Source organism: Anarhichas minor, unplaced genomic scaffold (assembly GCF_050575085.1).
Source record: "Anarhichas minor isolate MPS153535 unplaced genomic scaffold, ASM5057508v1 ptg000003l, whole genome shotgun sequence".
In the NCBI taxonomy this organism is placed as follows: Eukaryota; Metazoa; Chordata; class Actinopteri; order Perciformes; family Anarhichadidae; genus Anarhichas; species Anarhichas minor.
The window spans coordinates 3,785,268-3,803,739 of NW_027466449.1; the positions used below are offsets into that span (position 1 = coordinate 3,785,268).

The 18,472-nt window shown below is 40.6% G+C and overlaps 3 protein-coding genes and 1 pseudogene across 6 annotated transcripts in view; 3 read left to right on the forward strand and 1 right to left on the reverse strand.

Annotated features, from left to right (window-relative positions):
• Window positions 1-526: 526 nt before the first annotated feature.
• Window positions 527-7,942, forward strand: LOC142960368 (outer dynein arm-docking complex subunit 1-like; annotated as a pseudogene).
• Window positions 7,943-8,388: 446 nt separating this feature from the next.
• On the reverse strand, window positions 8,389-14,352 carry LOC142952413 (putative oxidoreductase YteT). Of its 4 annotated transcripts, none has more exons than XM_076094246.1 (14): window positions 13,093-14,335; window positions 12,708-12,816; window positions 12,244-12,328; window positions 12,073-12,146; window positions 11,862-11,921; window positions 11,457-11,564; window positions 11,156-11,212; window positions 10,868-10,998; window positions 10,683-10,737; window positions 10,482-10,574; window positions 10,233-10,367; window positions 9,890-9,991; window positions 9,370-9,531; window positions 8,389-9,272 (listed from the first exon to the last, which is right to left on the reverse strand). In XM_076094246.1, exons 1-14 carry the CDS (start codon window positions 13,104-13,106, stop codon window positions 9,144-9,146), a joined length of 1,314 nt encoding a protein of 437 aa, XP_075950361.1. In that variant the 5' UTR covers window positions 13,107-14,335; the 3' UTR covers window positions 8,389-9,143. The 4 variants fall into 4 exon arrangements, with proteins under 4 accessions (XP_075950361.1, XP_075950363.1, XP_075950364.1 ...); XM_076094248.1 differs by having other exon boundaries at window positions 12,708-12,809; window positions 13,093-14,333; XM_076094249.1 differs by lacking the exon at window positions 9,890-9,991 and having other exon boundaries at window positions 13,093-14,352.
• taf10 (TAF10 RNA polymerase II, TATA box binding protein (TBP)-associated factor) lies at window positions 13,812-17,389 on the forward strand. The gene is made up of 5 exons (XM_076094251.1): window positions 13,812-14,410; window positions 14,742-14,899; window positions 15,275-15,339; window positions 16,191-16,305; window positions 16,477-17,389. Exons 1-5 carry the CDS (start codon window positions 14,278-14,280, stop codon window positions 16,564-16,566), a joined length of 561 nt encoding a protein of 186 aa, XP_075950366.1. The 5' UTR covers window positions 13,812-14,277; the 3' UTR covers window positions 16,567-17,389.
• Window positions 17,390-17,918: 529 nt separating this feature from the next.
• ppih (peptidylprolyl isomerase H (cyclophilin H)) overlaps window positions 17,919-18,472 on the forward strand; it is a 29,283-nt gene continuing 28,729 nt past the window's right edge. The window contains exon 1 of the mRNA XM_076094252.1: window positions 17,919-18,111. Coding sequence (XP_075950367.1) covers window positions 18,046-18,111 — 66 coding nt within the window. The 5' untranslated portion in view covers window positions 17,919-18,045. The remainder of the gene's footprint in view (window positions 18,112-18,472) is intronic.

Below are 18,472 nucleotides of genomic sequence, written 5' to 3' on the forward strand. Positions count from 1 at the left end.
TCACTCATCCTGTTAGAGGTTGTGACAAATAATGAGACGTGTATCACATATACGTTTATTAGATGTAAGCTTTTAAGATGAGACTGTTATGGAAATATGTCTCAGTTATAGCTGTTACATGTGTAACAAGTTCAAATGTGTGTCCATTAAAAGAAGAGTTCTTGAGTAGATGAGTAAACTCTGTAATAGGGCCCCGGAGCTGAAACAAACGGCATCGTCATCCAACTCCGGAATGACGTTGCAGCAATTGTGTAAAACCAGAGAGAATTTCTCATGAAAGACATGGAAATTGAACTTCTTCGCTACCGCCCACTACTTCCTTCAGCCTGACGTGTAACACTCATGTTTGATGTCATTTCTTTAGACTGCCAGAGAGTAATGTCGCCACATCGCTTTTATGAATTAGGGATAAATAGGTTTAGAAATGTCCTGAATGAGTAGCATTCATTCAGACTTGTATCACTGCTGTGGGCAGAGTTTTGTGTGATTTGAAAAACACACCCTTCTTTTAATCTTCTTTAAGTTAATGGATCTGCGGTTGGGTCTGACAAGACGGAGGCGTCAGGGAGGAATCGGGCTCCTCAAATGTCTGAGTGGGCTTCGCATCGTGGCCTTTGACCTCAACCTGTGAGGAGACAGCTCAGTTATCAAAAGAACCAACAGCCACCTGGAGGAAGAGGAGGATGGGCTGAAGAATGATGTTTGCGCTGCCTTTGATCGTTGGGTCGTTCAGGAACTGAGCTGAAGGCCAAAAGGAAATACTCTCTGTGAAAGAAAGCTATTCTGATCAAATGTTAAATTAATTGATACAAATTACACGAATAGCACTACAGGCCGCTAGTGTGCCCTGTGAATGAAATGTAGCTACAAGCAAATGAATGGATTAGAGGTGGAAAACACACACACACACACACACACACACACACACACATACATACATACAAACACACAGCTTTATGTGTAGTGGTGCTATCCTTATAAAAGGACAAGAAATACTTTTTTCCCCCAGGGCACCAACAGAGAACAACAAAACAGTGGGCAAAGAAGCGAGAGGAAGTGGCAAGGGTTACAGTGATTTAAACCCTGTGACATCAGATTTCATGGTGACAGCTTCAATGACTGGCAGAGACTCGAGCATGAAAAGAGCGATTCTTTGCCCAGGATGCAGCATTGCAGGCCGGGGCAGCTTCCCTTCCCGTGAGTTCAGGCCTCAATGTGGGCAGAGGGTCCACAGGCCCAGCAGGAGGCCTTCCGCATCCCTGTGAAGATGATCTACAGCTCATTAAGAAATTCAGTTGAACTGATTGAGGGTGAAGGAAGGAGAAAATTAACTGTATATGAAAGGAATCTGAGTTTTTTTTAAATATTATCCTCGGTATCAACTCTCTCAGTAAAAAAAAAAACGTTATTTGTTATCGCGAACACACAAGGTTGCATCATTGTGTGACAGGAAGACACTGTCAATATTTGCTTGTCTTCGCAGTAGTCACAACCTGTTCCGAGGGCAAAGTCTTTTTGAACCACCACATGACAAACACGGTCACCTTTCTGGAGGGCAACGGAAAATAGCCAAGTTTGGTAGTATCGTTGTTCGACTGCTGATTATTTACCATGTGTGCGTCCACGTCATGAACTCTATTGTGCAGAGTAGCGAGGGGGGGGGGGGGGGGGGGGGGTCTGTGTTTTTACGATTTACAGATTTCTTTTCAGTATGATGTCTCTTAGTGTGCATTTCCTCACAACATAGCTCAGAGTCCTGAGGCATGACAAAGTCATTCTTTCCTTTTTTCCCCTCACCGTATCTCTCCTCTCACTCCCACCTTCTTCCCTCTCTCACCTAACTTACTCCCGCTCCATCATTTCCTGTTGAGTCACCGGCAGAGCCAGACTCCACCATGTTTTACAGTTTACTGCTCCCTTCCTTGCTTTCCTCCTCCAGTTCCCTGATCACAGATGCCCGTGTGTGTGTGTGTGTGTGTGAGGGAGAATAACCATTATAACATTATAATAGTCCTCCAGCAGATAAGTCCCAAAGAAGTCAAAGCAGACGTGGGAGTCTCTTCCTGGCAACATGACTGATTCATGCAGTAAATGACTCGGGTAGGATTACAGGATTATCAGCACTTCCACCTACAATGCGATTGCCCACTGTGCTGATTTACCACTTTGGAAAATGTTGTCTATATTGCCGCTGGCTGTTTGAGGCGGTATCCTAGTTAAGTGTGAGGAAGTGATGCTGTGGTGAGGTAGGCTGCTGCGTAAACGTAGGCAGTACGTGCCTGTGTGAGGGCGTATGAGGGCAGGGCTCAGAGAAACGAAAGGGCTCTGTGGTGGACTGGTTGAGTCATTCAAAAATGCAGCTGCTGACTCAGTTTGCAAACTTGTCTCCAAGAGCACGTCGCCAGTCTATCTGGCATATTGTATGTGTGTCTGATCTGTCCAAACCTCTTAGGGAACGCCTCGAGGTTGATTTTTCTTACTCTGAGAAAAAAAGACAAAAACGTAGACAGGTGTGAACATTATTTATTTAGGTTTCAATCTGTCAAATACTATATGCTTGTGGTTCAGAAACCGCTCAAAGAAATGACCAAACAGATTAAATCAAATGGAAAATGAGGGCTTTGCCTGAAGGAGTGCCGTAATCCCGTCCTGGCAGCAGGTCAAAGTTTTTCTGTGACTCAATCATTTCGTCATGTGTTCAGCTTTCTTTACACACCCTTCTTGCCACAGTAGTCTTATAACTGTGTCAGTCCAACCATCAACACAACGTGATCCATCTGGGAGTATGGACTCTGGGACACACTCCAGAATTAGTCATCCTGGATGTGTTGCAAGGTCCAAAAATGGTGTGCTGTTGTTGACGTTATTACGCTCAGAGGGTAATTAAGAGGGACACCTCCCTCCGTGATGGAATGTGATTTCCTGATAAAATTGTGACACAGTTTGACCGGAGTGTGATGCAATAGAGTAATTACCTGTTCACCATTACTTACTTGTTTGAATACTATTACAATAAAACTGATGGTTGTAAAAAAAATATATAGAAAGAAAAGAAGACAATGATGACTAGAACAATAAGCAGCAGTTGCTTCTAAAAAAAGATACCTGCAGGCATTATCTGCTTCAGCAAGTTTAGACCTGCAACCCAGTCTCCAAGTGGGCGCTAACAACTGAATCTATGGGGAAACGTGATTTGTTTCCCCGATATTGTCTGCTGAAACAAATTCAGAGCATCCTTCACGAAATGTTTAAATGCCAACTTTAACAATGATAGTCCTAAACACCATCACTTGGTAAGTGAGGTGCTTCTGTGGCGGTTTTATCTAACGATAACTACGTTCTGTTAAACTGGCACCATATTTAGGACACACATTAATTCAGGTTACGAAATGCTATTTAATTTAAAGTGAATTAATAAAGATTTTCTGTTATATATTCAATTCATTTAGACTATCGTGATGTAACCTAATCTATTAGCTAACGTAACGTTTACGTCTCAGCACATTCCACAGACTGTTTGACGTTGATTACTTCAGCTAGCTTGGAATTCAAAATAACAGCCGTTAACGTTATACTTTAATAAGTTAGTAGTCTATGAGTGTAATCAGTAGCTGCACCTCACCGCTAGCTAAATTAAAGTTGTTAGTTTACCTACCCAACATATACAGTAAATAATAACGTATTTAACCTTCACCTGTGTACAAAGGAATCAAAATCAATTTTCATTCGGTTAATTAGCTAGCTAGCTAAGTAGTGCTAACGCTAAGATTAGCTAACGCTAGTTTTGTATTGTTTAACGGAGCTAGCTAAAATTTTAACACAAGTATTTGTGGTAATACGCGAGTATATTTTTCGAACCAATGTAGCATAATTTATTTTAACCAATATGTGTTAACGTAAGGCTAATGTTAATAATTGCTCATGTAGCGTTCAAAGGCATCTTCAGGTCTATGTTTTCATGTTTGCCTGAGGCATAACTTGTTTTTATCCTCTTTAAGTGTCACATATTTGTCCAAACATTGTGTGTATTTATGTGCTTGTGTATCTGTGATCAGACGAGAGATCAATAGGCTCCAGGATGAACAAGAAGAGCTGTTACTCAGATTCCCTCCGAGTTGTAGCCGCTGGACTGGTGCTAGTGTTTTTCAAGACCTCACTGCCATGTTGGCCCGTAGAGACAGAATAGATGAAGAGCTGGAAGCAGAAAATGGCCACGTGGCTTCTTTGAATGACCAGGTGAAGTGTGTTTTGTGTGTGCCATGGACCATTGAGTGCAGCACAGTGAATTTCTCTTGTTTTTCTTACCACAGGTGAACCTACTTGTTTGCTTTTGTCTTCAGATTTTAAAATTGGAGAGGAGGTTGGCAGGACAGAAGACCGGTGGGGGAACTACACACAGTATGAGCTTAATAAAAAACACCCGCTGGACAGAAAGCAAACTGTACAGGGTTAGTGTTACACAGATAATTCACTTCACCAAGACGTCACTGGTCCAACTCCACTGCGACACCTGTAACTATTAAACACAACCATTAATTACGTTAGGTTTTCTATTCTAGGGTCGCAAATGCCTCGATACGAGGATGACCAGGAATGGAGAGTTGAGGGAGGAGCTGCAGGCACTGCAGGTGGAGAAGAAACAGTTTCTACAAGTTCAGTCTCATCTGGAAAAGGTACGGTTACTTAACACCAGTCAGATCTTAAATTCATATTTAGCTGCTGCTGCTGCTACATCCGGCCAATATGTAGCAACTGGAGGAAGAGATGCCAGAATGATACTTCAATCCTCTTACTTTTAGATCTTCTTGAAGTTTTATATATATAGAACTACTGTACAACAGAAGATTGAACACCATTCCCAAAGCTAGAGAGTTTTGGGAATAGTGCCACACAAGACATGGCTGTTAATAGAAGAGATGTTTTGATGTGGGATGGCCAGTGAAGGGGTATTAAAGGGATTCATATTTTGATAATGTAGACAGTTAATTGTATTATCTCATCCAGGAGCTGCATGCAATTCGCAAGACTATCTCTAACCTGAGGAGTAAATGCACTGAAGCCTTCAACGCCAGGTAAATCATTCTGCAGCACTCTGAATCTAGACCCAACCTTCCTTAAATGTCTTAATATCTAATGGCGGACATCATTAAGTGATAACAAACAAGAAACGCATGAGAGCAGACTTCATTTGCTGAAGTTATTCAGCTGAGGCACACTTGCATATGTCTGCTTACTGTTTACTTATACTATTTGTTTCATAGATTTGTAAAGATGAAGTACATCCACTCTGTATAACTGTTTGTTTGTTGCATATTCATGGGTACACCTAGTGTGAAGAGCCAGGAAAGACAGAGGACACTGATGGACCAGAGTGCTAAGGATGTGGCTCGTTACATCAAAGAGAGGGACAATCTGTTTTTTGGCAGCAACTTTGAGGTTTTCATCGATATAAAGGCTCTTGTACGCAACAACCAGGACAGCGACCACAGGAAAGGTGACGATCATTCTCATGCTTTGGACACAAGATTAGTTTAGGCACCTAGTCTCCTGTGAACAAACGATGTCACGCATTTGAACGAGTCAGAATATTATTGTATAGTTCTTAGTTTCAGCTATCTGAGTACAAAGTTCTGTCATCCTGATTTTCTCAGCCTTTTCCACACAGTCATTATGTGCTTTAGCATTATTGCTCTGATAGAACGCTGAATTTTGAGATTTTTCTAGTCCTAGTCCACAGACTGTTTCATACAACAAACCACTGTCATTCCCGGCCAGTGTTTTCGTCAAACTGTATGCGTTTACCTCTAATCAAGTGAACTAGCGACACCTTGTGTTTGACAGGTGTTACTGCTTGACTAATTAATGTCTGACAGAGAGGACAAAAAGAGAAGGTTTTCTGTTGTTACTTATTTATTCTGAGAGAAAAACATTTCTGAACACACACAATTAACTATTTTGATTTCATATTACAATATTACTGCAGTAAAGCCAAACTATGCATGTTTCTGTGATTTCAGTCCTGCTGAGCTTTTTTTTGTATGTTTAAGAATTTTCTTTATCTAATCATTTTGAATCAATATGCCACTTTAAATACCTGCCTTAAGTAAGCTGCTATTTAATATGCTGGAGCTCTGTAAACTAAGACTAATTTTCCAAAGAAAGGAGCTGTACATCATTCCTTATAAACAGCAAGCCTGCCTCAGGCTCCCAAGTCACCCATTGGCTGTGACGGATGAATTAAGGACCTTGTGGTGCATGCAATTCCCACAGTGAGGCACAAGCAATTGGAGTCTAAGGAATTGGCACGGGGGGGATTTTGAGGTCGCTCTCAGAAAGATTCTCGCGGAGACGAAAGAAATGGACCTGGGCAAACTGGTCAGGAACTTTATACAAAGTAAGTCCCAATTAAAAACTACTGAGATGATGGAAGTTGTGCATTTTTTTTTATCAGCGATGAAAATATGTTATATATATTTCCATTAGTGGAGGAGCAGAACAACACTTTGCTGAAATTTGTGAACCATCAGCACAGTGAAGCAGAGGCCATTGGAAGGCAGATCTCCCAGGTTGGTGTGTGTGCTGGGAGAAAAAGGGAGAGGGATAAAGAAGGAGAAGGTAACAGTGGCTGTACTCTCTGTTTTTCATTGTGTCTTGGACTGAAAGCTTTGCAATGAGAGAGAGATCTTTGTGGCCGAGGAGCAGCGGCAGAAGGAGCAGCATCACGCTCTCCAGATGAAAGTGTCCGTCAAGCAAGAGACAACTGGGCAACATCTGGCAGCTTATCAACAGCATGTTGAGGTCATTGAGAAGCTCCTGGACCAGCTCAAAGAAGGTACAGCAAAGGACCCCCCTCTGCATAACATTATCCTTTTGAATGGGAGCAACCAAGACATGGCAAACTGTATGATAGAGTTCAGCAGCAACATGCAGACTGCACAGTCAAAAATGTAGACAAGGCTGGAATATTGTGTGGATGAGCAAATTAAAACCGTTCACCTTCCTTTCAATTAGATCTTTCCCTGTTGAAGGGTTTTTAAAAATTGCAGATGTAATCTTTACAGCAAATGTGTAGAGTATATATAAAAGTAGAGTAAATATGTTGTATCATGGTAGGCAATAAAAAACCTATCTACCAGTGAAAGATAAAATAAAGTACTCATTGTTTTTATACCTCATAACTACTTTTACCAGGTGTTGAGTTGTTGCTTCGGCTCAGCTGTGACCGCTCTGTGACTCGCGAACAGTCGGGCTCCTCTGACGGAGTCCAGGATGAAAACATCGTCGAGTACCTGAGAAGGGTGGAGAACAGAGTCAATGAGCTTCTCACTCTGCAGTCCTTCATTCCCTTCCAGCAGAACCTCAACCCGTGGGTGTGTGGCCATGAAACACATATAGAACCATTAGAGAGTTGAGAAACTGATGAAAATGCCTGTTGCCACCACATATTGATATACTTTCTCACCTCCAGGACATTGACAGTCTCCGTACGATTGCTGGGCAGCTCCTGGGAAGGAGCTCACCAGCTGTCGACCTCACCATTGCTGCTGGGATTGCTTCACTTGTGTAGGTGTTATTTTTTTGTGCAGTCACACAAAATCAGTCACAAGCAGTGTGTTGTCGATACCGTGATCATTAATAAACCTTTTTTTTTAGCTTTTGTGTTGAAAAATAAACTGCACCTATGAATTTACAATCTCTGTGAAGCCTCAGTGACGACCCAGCCGGGGTGGAGTCGTTGCTGCTGGAGGAAAAGGAGCCATTGAGCAGAGATGATCTCCTAATACTGCTCCAAAAGAGGGCGAGTATATCTGAAAAGATTTCTCCATTTTCTTCAAAATTAAACAATCAAACGTGTAAAAAAAGAATACGTTCAGTGATTGTTTACAGCACTGAAGTCATGAATCTCTGGTGGCTTACATGTAGATTATCAAACTTGTCATGAAATGTAACCGTCAGATTCAGAGGAGGAGGAAGACGGACAGACTGACCTAAGATGCTCCTTAGAGCCACTGGAAACAAGTTTGTGCTCAGCTTTTACATTTTCTAACAGCTATATTTAGTTTTATGCTTTTTTTTTTTGTGAAAGTTTAGATGGACATCATATGATGGGAAGCTTCAATGGAAGAGTTATTCAAGAGGGAATAACCTGCTTGTTTTTAAAGAAGTGGGAGACCTAATGGCATATTTCTGTATATTGCACATTAATGCGCATGCGCTCACAGTTCACAGGTTATTTAATGTATTCTCTCCATAGCTCAGTAGTAGTTGTTTTGTTTTACATGTAAGCATTTCAAGGAGCTGTTCAGGAGGTCCTGAGATACATTGTGCACACCGTCACAGGTCAGATGGTGTGTGGGATGACATTACGAGAAAACAAGGATTCAAAGATTTCAATTACATAACTTTTTACTATAAATTATAGGAACACTTTACATGAACACTACTTAATCAAATGACAACAATATGACATGCTGAACAACAAATGATCAAGTGCTTGGTTTGGCACTTATAATTAAAAAGATTGAACAGGTGTACTCACTCACTCACTCACCTCAATCACCTCAATCAGTCACACTAACAAACAAACAAACACTATTAAAATCCCTGAGGAATATAAAATAAACAATCAGCTTCATTGCACTCCATGATTTGGCCCTCGGTTCAGTAGATTGGTTTAAAGGGAGACACTACAGATGAATAGGATTAACATTTTAACTAGTAGATATAAACATGAAACTTACATTAGGACATCTAAGTTCTGTTAAATCCTTCACATTATAGATCGGAATGAAGTGGAGAATTCTAGCTTAGAGGAATGTATTGTAAAATCCCATTCATTTTGCACACTACAGGTGAATAGGGTAAAGAAATGTAATTGATACCACCATGAAACTCCATAGTTGATTACTTACATTAAGATAATTATTTTTTGTATTTCAAGTTTTCTGAAAGTTGATGTTTGGATATGCAAATGAGGCATTTGTTTTGGTGAATTTAAGAGAAATCTACAGACAAAATCAGTAGTGTAGTAAAATTAACACTAGTCTGAGAACGTAAAGAGTCTTCCTGGGTGAACTTCTGCTAAGCTTCATTATAGGGTTTGATTTTTAAGGTCACATCCTTTTAATGTGTTTTTCAGTCGTCTATCTTCGGCCAGCGTCACCACAGTACACCACCCTGCTCTCCAGTCGAGAACGCTCAGCTTCAAACACCAGCAAATGGCTCAGCAGTGTCTCCTCGGGCCCCGAACGGATGTGGGACGGATCGTTGTTCTGCACTCAAGAAAACACACACACGGCAAATCAAAAATGAAACCGGAAGCTGTACATTGACACAATAAAACAACAGAAAGTATTTATAAGCACTCACAGCCACAGCAGAAATAAAGGCAGCCATAAGGTGGTAGTCCGCTCCACCATGTCCACTCATGCCAAAGTTCCGGGGGGCGTCATTGTGTGCCTTGTGCTTTGTGGATCTTTGGGTCAGAAAGTCAAACACGTGTACCTCATGGCCGTCACAGGACAGCTCCCCCTGTAGAGACACAGGTCATGACATGGGTAGTATTTAACCGATGCATCCATCTTGAAGTGTGTAACACAGTGTGATTGTGTTCGGTATAACCAGGATACAGTAGTGTAAATGTGGGATTGTGCTTCTAACAGTTTGGAAGAGGCACTTTCAAAATAAAATGCTGTTTTTCTAATTTGATGTGGAGGAAATTGACTGCACACTCCTTTGGTTAAGTTTCGTGTAAATGATGATTTTAATAAAGTTAATATATTTTTTTTTTTATCTTTTTCCTGCTGGCTTCCTTTTTGTAGCATTTCTTGTTTCTTCAGTTTTAGCATTTCTTGCCCTTTTCTTTTTGGCACATTCCTTCCAGTCCTACCTTGCTGCCATAGATTGTGGTTTTTCGCTTGCATATCTCCTCAGTGAATGCCACCATGGAAAAGGCTGCCGTCAGACCGCCTTCAAACTCCATGTTAACAACCTGGGAGAACCAGATAGATTAACGAGACACGACTTTGTGAATCAGCAGCAGTCTGAAGACAAAAATGATCCGACACTACAGTTTATTTTTGTTTTGTTTATGTTTGATACCACCATCCATACAGCTGTGTCAAGTTTTATTTGAGCATCAACGAAGCTTAATGGGTCAGAGGAGGGTTGTACAGTATGTTGTGCCATGGAGAATAAGAACCAGTCTTAATATAATACCGGTGTTCTCTAACCTGGTTACTGCAGACGTCGTTGTCACACTCGTAGACACAGCGGCCATATGGTCCAGTCCTCAGGGCCTCAGTTACCGACTCGATGTCTGGGAGCGAGCTCGGACATATGACTGACACGGGCCAGCCAGTGTGACCCTAGTACACACACACACACACACACATGAAGTAAATGTGAAATCATGTATAGCAACTTCAGTATTATGTTCACAGATATAGATAATTGTTTAAATAATGTGCTGAAATGTGAACCTGTTTCACTCTATTCAAGTAGATTTTGGATGCCGAGTATGGACAGTCTCCTTCTATTGAGCAGTCCAGGCAGCGATTTCCAGCACCTGTTGGCTGACAAAAAAAATAGCGATGTCATATTTCATACTCATGCGTAGTTTATAACATTTCAGGTTGTTAAGTTCTTTTGATTAGGCGACATACTGTGAAGAGACCACAGACCTTGTTTTCTTTTCCAAAGTGGCTGACGGATCCAAATGACGACACTTTCACACACCTGCCAAGTACGATCAGCAAAGTTAGTTATTATGGAAAACAACCTTGTCCACCTGAAAGCACGGAGACGTTGGTCTTAATTCTGAGCATGAGACGAGCTTGGAATTGATCATTGATGGTTGATGGCTCACCTGCGTGGTCCGGCCCAGTGATGTATTAGGTCGATGTCATGGCACGATTTAGCCAAGAGAGCAAAAGAGCTCTCTGCTTCGTTCCTCCAGCTCCCTCGAACAAAGGAGTGAGCAAAGTGATAGAACCCGACCTGGAAGAAGAGGGTGACGAGACTAATCTGTAACAGTTACGCCTTTATATTTAAAAAAAAAAGAAAGTACTTTACTTACAGTAAAGAGATTACTGCAGTATTACAATACAGCAGCAATCATTGAGTACACATTTCTAGTGTCTATTTGCATTATTACCGGCTCAAGGTGCTGAATGTGCATCACATCGCCTACGACTCCGGCATCTATCAGTTCCTAGAAACAAAAACGACAAGGTCAATTCTTACTTTGAATTTTGTGATTTTCTTCACCACTTCTTTTTTTTCTGGAATTGAAACAATCAAAATATGCTTCGCTCTCCTTGTTAAAAATTGAATAAAAACTAAATTACAGGTTTAATTTTTAAGGTACCCAAATTGACGTCTTTTAACCCCAAACTGTGACCCCTGCCTGGTGGAGAAAACTGTCTTAAACAGAAAGTATGACAGAAAATGTTCACCGTTATCTTGTGGGTGACTGGATCATACCGGAGAACATGACCCACGGATAGAATCACGCCACTCTGAGTGCAAGCCTCCACAATTGCTGTGCAGTCTTCGGCAGTCGTCTAATGTCACATGATCACATTGGGGCGTAAGGGAGGAATGAGAGTCACACAAATGCAATCGTAGAAAGGAAAAGAGAGAGAAGGATGTTTTTGTATGTCAGAAACGGACACAAAATAGTATCTTTTCCTAAGTTTTCGAGATGCTAGAAAGAAATGTAATCTGAAATGTGATGAAAAAAACCCAGCATGTATAAAGAAATTACTTTAAAAATCAATCTGTAGGATAACTTCACAAATATCAATGTTAAAGTTACGCTCTGTCTTATAACGGTTTATGTTTATTTACAAAACACTCACTGCCATTGGTTTCTCCAGCAGAATATGGTAGCCCTTCTTTGCAAAGGCCACCGCAGGTTCCTGGGGAACAAAAACTAGTTTAATAGATTAACTAGCTGAAGAACAATCACAAAGTTAATAACTCAGACAGATAATGAGGTGTGTACACACATGACTAAAAATTGGGAGTTACACATACATGTAGAATATATCAAGTACATTGTTTGTTTACCTTATGAAGGCGGTCTGGAGTACAAATTAACACGGCATCTGCAAACTTCTCTCTTTCAACTATATTGTGCCAGTCTAGTTTGGAAGGAAAAATAAAAGTAAAATAATATATATACAGTATGAGGCAGATATTTTCAAACGGTTCAATGCATTGTTTTCATTTGATGCTCACCTTCAAATATGTTTTCATCTAGAATTTTGTGTTTCTGTTGAAGTTTAGTGCGAGCAAATTTCCTTGGATCAGCTACTCCAACAACCTGAAATAAGGAAGCTGACAACTTAAATAATGCAGATCATTTACTGAAGTAAAGTAGCAATACAACAGAGGAAATCCAAGTAAAAGTCCTGTATTGAATTTAAAAAAACAAAAAACATTATGATCCAAATCTATATGAACCTATATTGTTACATACCACATTGATCTGCTCATCTACTTGTACTGTGATATAAACTTTTATATTATACATGTTTCTCTTGTCAATTATCTCATCTTGGATCATTTGGCTCGCAGGGACTTTGTGGTGCCATATGTTTTTATCACATGTTTTTATCAGTACAGAACACAATCCACAAGAATTACTGATTGACTCCTTGTTGGCAAGATCAGGCTGCAGGTGCACCCTCTCCTCTACTGACCTGAACGCGTTCAGGGTGGATGGACGCAAACTGGGAGTAGATCTCTCCTCGACAGCCAGCTCCCACCACGATCACGCGGACGGAGGAAGTCATTCTGGCACCCTGTGAACTTTAACACTAAATCATAGCTTGTAGACGAACTCCCTACAACGCCTGAGCTATTAAACACTCCTCATTAGACACAGTCTACAATGGGACACCACACTTCCTATGATCTGTTTTTATTTGAATTTACTTCATCTAGTTATCTCAATATAGCGTGGATTAGCCATCATTTGAAGGTGAACTAAATCTGTTTAAATTGAAGGCATATGAAGACAGGTTAGCTCATTAAAACAGTGTTTCTGGGAGAGATATTATCAGTTCATGACATGGTTGTTTGTACCTGTTTTGTCCCATACGGCTGTCAAAACCTTCTGTCTGTCTTCTGCGTTGGTCTAATTTTGTCTGAAGACCAATACGAACAGCGGCGATGTGTTTGACTCGTAGGTTTCACTACAACAGCGGAGTTCACTTCTTCGAATAAACAAAGCCAACCGCTAAACAGTCACTTAGTACCACAGCGCCCCCTAGAGGGGGCACGAGGCCCTGCTGCATTCACGGCTCCTCGTAAACTCGTATTCCCTCGTAGCTCGTTACAATGTTAAAGAAAACAAAAAAAACACGCCTGGAGGTTAGTGTTAGTCATCTATTTAATATATATGGAAGAGCCAGGCAGCTGGAGCTTTTCTTTTAAAGTTTATTTAAAACAAAAAGCCGAGACGTCGATGTCACATGAGGGGGATTAAGGTCACATTTGAGTCATTAAGGTCACAGCAGTCATGTGACAGTCGACAGCGATGTAACTTTAGGCATCTGTGTTTGCTATCCAAACATTGCTCTGTTCAAAGAGGATCTTTAATCATTTGGTTAACAAGCAGGGCAACCAAAATGTTAATTACATCTTCGTAGCATTACTATCTAGTTACAGTCTATGATTGCTATTTTTTTGTCTTAAGCTAGGTTCTTCGTCTGTTGATGACAGATTGTTAAGCATATTATGTTCACTTATCACAATGAGCAGATAACGCGTAAAGGGGTTTAAAACACCACTACATCTTTATTAACGTTCTTCGTTACCTGTTTGCTCTACATCTGTTTAAATAATCACGCTAGCAGCTGACACAGCTACATTAAAGAAGTTGTTTGTTCAACAAACAACAGATGACAAACGAACTTTGAATACAAACCAACCCATATCAAATGTAACTTCGGGAATCTTCGGCTACTTCCGTCAGACCCGATCCACACGTACAGAAAGGGTCACGTGACGCGTTTGGCTCTACAGCATGAGCACAGCTTTCTGCTGCTCGGTAACGCTAGCTTCAAACATTCCTAATGCTAGCTAGCTCCTGATTCAGCTATTTTAATAACATCGGAGTGACAAAATAGGCTTCCCTTCACAACGTAGTACTTTGTTGAAGACTAGCCTTGGAGCTATTTAGCACAGGATCGCGCTTTCGGTCATATTTGTACATTTCCTCTGTGCTAGCTAGCCACGGTTAGCGCGTTAGCTCACGGTAACGTCAACATGAATATAGATAACGTTAATCAGTCCGTCACAACTGGAGTGTCCTCCACGACGTCCTCAACTTCGAGTAACTGTATCGCAAATGATAACGCAGCTACCAACGTCAGCAGCATCCTTTCGGTCACGAGTAATGGTAACGTTCACTGTTATATGACCGTTACTAATGTTCATGTTGCTGTGATCAATACTTACGTTAATTAAAGGTAGGGTAGCTGGTTTATTGCTACTGAAGATAAATGGTTTGTGTTCCTATCACAATATAGTGTGTAAGAACGTGATGCATCATCATGTGTGAAATTTCTTTTTTTTTTTCAAACTTTTAACAACCTTTCTTTAGGCAAAACTGCTAAACACATTTTCCGAGAAGGGAAAACTGTAACAATCATTATTTGTGCACTGTGCAAGATAGGAACAATGTTTTTTTTTTATTAAAAATGAATTCATCCCAAACATTTGTATTTCAGCTTCAGCCTCAGCGGCCATGGTGATACCATCAGCAGACTCATCTGTCTCCAACGGCGTCTACGTTCCTGGTGGTATCACCAATGGAGATGTGAAGCCGGCCTTCTCCACCACACCGCTGGCAGATTTCCTCATGCAGCTGGAAGAGTACACTCCCACAGTAAGTCCAGTGGTGTCAGTCAGACTACTATATGCTGCATTCACAAATAGGGACGTGTTGCATTATGTTCCAAGTTATTAACTACTGAATTCTGGCTAATGTTGGAAACACCTGGCAAGTTTGCCTACCCTGCCAGCCACATCAATTGATCACCAAATCCCTTAGTGAACATCAGATTTAGTCTTTTTGTACCAAGCGCTGTCCTACTGAGACACTGCTAATAGTTTCATTCAGTGGTCAGAGGCTACTTTACATTTGGCTGATCGTCATTGAATGGCAGACATACAATAACAATGTTCTTCACCAATACGTTGAAGTGAAAGCAGGCTTTATGAATCTCGACCACACGCTGAAGTCTGCTCTTTTTTTCTTCAGATTCCTGATGCAGTAACGGGCTACTACCTCAACCGGGCTGGCTTTGAGGCTTCTGACCCAAGAATGTAAGTGCAACAATGACTGACTCTTTGAAGTGTAGCTCCACCTTCAAGCTTCAGTGTGAGGGGCTCCACCCGCTACCCCGTGGAACCAAAGGACACAAATCAAAGTGCTGTAGACTTACAGGACAGGCACAAAGGGAGTGCTTTGAAAGCACCATATTACAACATTTAACAGTCTATTTAACTTTTTCTTAAAAATTCTAATTATATTAATGTTAAACATATAACACAACAATCATTTAAATACACATGTATAGCATTGCATCTACCACAAATGTATAGTCTTAAACAGGAGGCTGTAACTCTTTCTTGTATGTTTAATCAATAACTTTGGACAAGCTGTTTTGTATGTTTCCTTTACGTCCTATCATGTGCTTAAGTAGTTTTGGATAAACTGTTTTAATAATTACACGTGATGACTACAGTGTTGTCTGAATGTCGCTCAGCAGCTTTCAGTCAAGTAATATAGTTGGTAAAGTTTGATTAGCTGAGTGACAATGTAAACATTTTTAAAAACTAAGAGAAATCTGACTTATTGTAGGATTGACTGCCATGCCTGTCTGACTTTTATTAAATGGAGTTCGGTGCTGTTGTATGCCGTATACATCAGTACTGCTACTAATCTTCATTGGCATGTGTGAGCAGAAAGTACAGACTTTAAGCCTAGTGGACCATTTATTGTCACCTTTATAATCGTTGCTGTAATAATTTCTTGGAAAAGTGAAAATGAGATCCGAAGAATTTTTTGATCTGACTTATTTGTTTGTTTTTCCCCCTATGAAAGAGAGACACATGCTGGCTGTGTACAGACAGGGACAACCACAACAATTATTTTCTTTTTTTAATTTCTTCAGAATCCGTCTGATCTCCCTCGCTTCTCAGAAGTTTATCTCGGACATTGCCAATGATGCGCTGCAGTACTGTAAAATGAAGGGCACTGCCTCAGGAAGCTCAAGGAGTAAAACAAAGGTCAGTGTTTCTCTCATCCTAACATGTGCTTTAAATGTGATACACTATTTTGTAGTATTTTGAGTGTTGTAAGAAGATGGTGAGAGAGGTAGCTGTCAACCTATACCCATCTCTGCTCATGTTGTTCTGATGGTTACTGGTTTTGTATTCTTTCTTCTTCTCTTTCTATAGGATAAGAAGTACACTCTGACGATGGAGGACCTGACTCCTGCCCTCTCAGAATATGGCGTCAATGTCAAGAAACCATATTACTTTACATAGAACTGCCTTTCTTTAAAGGCTTTTTGCTTTTGCTAGTTTTTTGTCCCTGCTGACCCTCATGGTGCTTTAGTACAACTTTGACAAATCGTAGTCACTTTGCCATTTGTTCTTTTTTGTGGAGCCACCTTTGCGTTATGTTAAATTGTATAATTAAGTTTTGTGGTGAAAATAAAACCCTTACAAAAAACTTTGTGTGTGAGATGTTTCATTTGTCCAACACAAGTAGAAGTGCTAACGGCAGCCAAGGACAAGGACATGGGCAGACTGCAGCGCATCATTCGCTCTGCTGAGAGGGTGATTGGCTGCAATCTGCCGCCCCTCCAGGACCTGTTCGCTTCAAGGACCCTGAAGCGAGCAAGAAAGATTGTAGCCGACCCCTCTCACCCTGGACATGATCTGTTTGTGCCCCTTCCATCTGGCAGGAGGCTGCGGTCCATCAGAACCAAGACCTCACGCCACACAAACAGTTTCTTCCTGTCCGCAGTCGGGCTCATTAACAAAGCCCGGGTCCCCCACTGACTCTGTCATCCCCAGGACATTTCCTTCTGGTCTCTCCCTTGCACATCCCTGTTTCTTTATTTAAACACACTCATCACTTTTAACATTTCACTTACACACTGCACTTGTTTTACAGTTCTGTTATCTGTTTTATCACTTTATTTTATATTTTATTGTAAATTTTAATATGTTTCTATTTCTTGAGTGTTGGTTGTTGATAGTTTAATTAATGTTATTGTTTATTGTTAAATGTTACGCACCACCCGCCACGACAAATTCCTTGTATGTGCAAACTTCCGTGGCAATAAACGATTCTGATTCTAAACATTTTGACGTACTGAAGGCACTTGTTTATCAACCTTATTGTTCAAAAGTAAGATGCAGCTCAATTAAAATGTACTATTATTACTTGCTAGAAATGTGTGACTGGAAACATTGTTTTAGGATTTGTTTATTTTTTTGAAATTGCAATAGGGCATAATGTAAAGCCACTATTAATAGTTTTGCTAATTAACTGACTTTTGGACCGATTTCCGCTGTTGAATTCTACCACTAATTGAATTTCAACATTAAATAAGTACTACTTTTACTGCAGTAATTCAAGGTTACAATGTTATTTATTGTCATTATACAACAGGGTTGTACAGCGAAATGCAGTTTGTACTCCCGTTTTGCAACATAAGAACAAAAATAAAACTATATAGTTTATAGAGGTGGCTTATTAAGTGTAACAGCACAAGGCCTCACGAAGTTACGTAATCAGTACAGTACAGTTTTGTTTACTTTTACGTCGAAACGATTAAATGTACATTACCACAAGCCGGCACTCTGTTGGAGATATCCAAGCTTTCTCGCGTTGCCACTATTTTGACCCTAACCGCGCGCCGTAACATGTCTCACCATTCAATGGCTATCACATCTATGGTGTTATCCGGCGAATAGCATTTTTATTTAGTCTTAACGAGCGAGGAAACGGTCACAATGTCTGTTCAAACAACAAATTCAAGCAACCCGATTGTCTTCTTCGACGTAACCATCGGAGGGCAGGTGAGTAGAGCAAACATATAAAGATATACGCTATCATTTATGTCCCAGCTAACCAACGTTACCGTGAACACATCTCACCTTAATATCGTGGTAAAAGTTGCGATCAACTGAACTACGTTGGTTGGTATTTAGACATCTTCGTTTAATACACGTGTCTGATACACATGGCAACAAACAGGGCTGGTTCTACGTTTAAATCGCGCGGTTTATATTGTGGTGAGCATCTTGTAGTGTAATTAAGGTAACATACATGGCTTTTTGTTTTCGCCGATCGTTGTATAAATACCTCCAGATCGTGAATAACAAGTATACTGTGTTATCTTCAGTACGTCTTTTATTCTTGACCAAGAAATACGCCATT